General features: G+C 47.3%; 1 protein-coding gene across 2 annotated transcripts in view; it reads right to left on the bottom strand.

The window, feature by feature from the left end:
- Nucleotides 1-10: 10 nt before the first annotated feature.
- Nucleotides 11-2,266, bottom strand: part of LOC101851542 (ataxin-7-like protein 3) — a 22,676-nt gene continuing 20,420 nt past the window's right edge. For both annotated transcript variants that reach the window (XM_005111244.3, XM_005111245.3), the window contains exons 11-12: nucleotides 2,073-2,209; nucleotides 11-331 (exon numbers count right to left, since the gene is read on the bottom strand). In XM_005111244.3, coding sequence (XP_005111301.1) covers nucleotides 126-331; nucleotides 2,073-2,209 — 343 coding nt within the window. In that variant the 3' untranslated portion in view covers nucleotides 11-125. The remainder of the gene's footprint in view (nucleotides 332-2,072; nucleotides 2,210-2,266) is intronic.

Below are 2,266 nucleotides of genomic sequence, written 5' to 3'. Positions count from 1 at the left end.
CACACACACACACACACACACACACACACAATTGATCCAAGTACAACGAACGGGCTGCCCCACACAATCACACACACACACATATATGTGACCAGTGCAGAGCTGCACAAAGCCTAAGCCTAAGCCTAGCTGAAGTCGTAGAGGTTAGCGGCGCCGGCGTGGTCGCGGCTGGAGCTGGCACTGCTAGAGCTGGAGGCGCTGTGCTTGGCCACCTTCTGCTTCTTGTTCTTGCTGGGCTTGCTCGACGCCTTACTGCTGGGCCGCTTGGCCGGGGCCGCGGGGGCCGTCGATGGGGCCGATGTGGCCGCGCTGGTCGCTACACCCGAGGTACCTGGACAGGTCGAGACAAAGTGTACCCGTGTTTTAGTCGAAGTGAGAGGCTTTTTGTGGGACTCGTAACACAGACAGGTCATGTGTGGGCTGAAGATTAGAGGCGTTACTTGAGAGTATCATTTTAGTAGTACTAGTAAAAGGTTTACGGCACTCGCAACCCTAATTAGGTCTTATAAGTACTGAAGATTAGAGGTGTCACTTGAGAGTACCATATGAAGAAAAGAAGGAAGGAGGAGAGGTGAGGATGACAGATGTTTGATAGGAAAGAGGGAGCAAACCTCACCAGAACACCCGCCAACTACCCACTGGTTTAGGAATGAAAATCATCACAAGAGCTAGAAATAAAAGACATTGTATCACAAAGACAAAAAAGACATCGGTTGTTCTTCTGTCACATCAAGTGTCTCCGTATATTGTCCGTCTGCTGGCACGTTGCATCTCGCTCAGATCAGGTTGGCCCGACATGCAGGGTTCCTGTAGCCCACCTCCTTGCTTCTACCTGTCGGTATGTTCATGTTAATAAACAGCGCCAATAAAAATATGGCAGCTTGTAATGTGTGCTTCCAAGGAAGTTGCAATTGTTTCAGAACGCTTTCAGGTCTGCTGGGGTAACAGCATAGATTGCAAAGCGCATAGAACTTGCTGAAATATAATTTAAATTCATGATGCGTTTTTATAACTTGGGGATGTATACTGTCACCCTGGCAGAGCCCCATACCAGAGAAGGGGACATATTGATGCCTGGCGCCGCCCCTTATGGACCTGTCCGGTGTGCAATGACGTTGTTGCCCAGGACAGGTCATACAGGTAATACAGGTAGAACTTGCTGTTGAACAGGAATTGTGCAAAACAAATGCTATCTATTATCAATTATTATAATTACTTTACCACTTTGCCATCACAAGACTCAATAGTAAAAACCCTCGCCATCAAAGGCAAAAGCATTTTGGGGAAAATCCAAAGACTCTAAGCGGTAAACATCATTGATCAGCGAGATGTGACGGCAAAGAGTTAACAAGTTACTTCTTCAACGTTTCCCTTCCTCCGTTACCTTCTGAGGTTGAGTGGAAAAGCAAACGTTTTTCTCTCGTTTCTTGTAGCGCCTGTTGTATGGTCATGTTGTTTTTTACTAATGTTTCTCTGACCACCTCTATCCATCTTTTCCTGGGTCTGCCTCTTCCTCTGTTTCCATTTGAATTTGATCTCTGGTTTTATGCTCTCACTGCTATACTGTCTGCTGGAAGTCTTGACAGATGTCTTTACCATTATATGCGTCGTTTATCTATGTACTCCAGGCAGGGAGTCGAGCCAACTTGTTCTCTGACAATCTCGTTCCTCATCTCTCATCTCGTCTCTTCTTCTGATGTTCAAAGTTTTTTTTAGGAATCTCAATCCACAGGCGTTGAGTTTACTTTGGTGACATTTGTTATTAGACAAAAACCAAAACAACATAACCACACAACAGGCGATACAAACAAGAGAAACACATTCGCTTCTTCCACGGACAACGTAAGGTCTGACCTGACCATCAATCATTTATTTATAGAGGCACCAGCCATCCATGTCCAGGTGCTGTTTTAGCCTTAACAATGTACGGTAACAGGAAGGGGAAAGCAAAAAGTAAGAAATAATGGTCAAGTAAAGTAAGACTCTAGTTTACTGTCCGTGTTTGGGCTTGGTAGCACGGCGTGGGTACCAACAGCAAGCCCCCTAAAGCATGTAACGACGGCAACACCTACTGTTGTTGGTGGAGGTGGAGTCGGCCGGCGACGAGTTGGAGGAGGCCTCCCACTGCAGCGACTCACGCAGCGTCTGTGTCTCCGTGTCGTCGTACGTGTCGATGTCAATGTGGATGTCCTCCAGGTCGTGGGCGCGGCTGGGGCAAACAAACACCACACAAAGGGAGGGGTAAGAAGGAGGAGGAGGAGGAGGA

The sequence above is a fragment of the Aplysia californica genome, unplaced genomic scaffold (genome assembly GCF_000002075.1).
Source record: "Aplysia californica isolate F4 #8 unplaced genomic scaffold, AplCal3.0 scaffold01030, whole genome shotgun sequence".
Taxonomy (NCBI): domain Eukaryota; kingdom Metazoa; phylum Mollusca; class Gastropoda; order Aplysiida; family Aplysiidae; genus Aplysia; species Aplysia californica.
The sequence above is the reverse complement of the archived record's forward strand: the minus strand, read 5'-3'. Positions and strand labels throughout refer to the sequence as shown.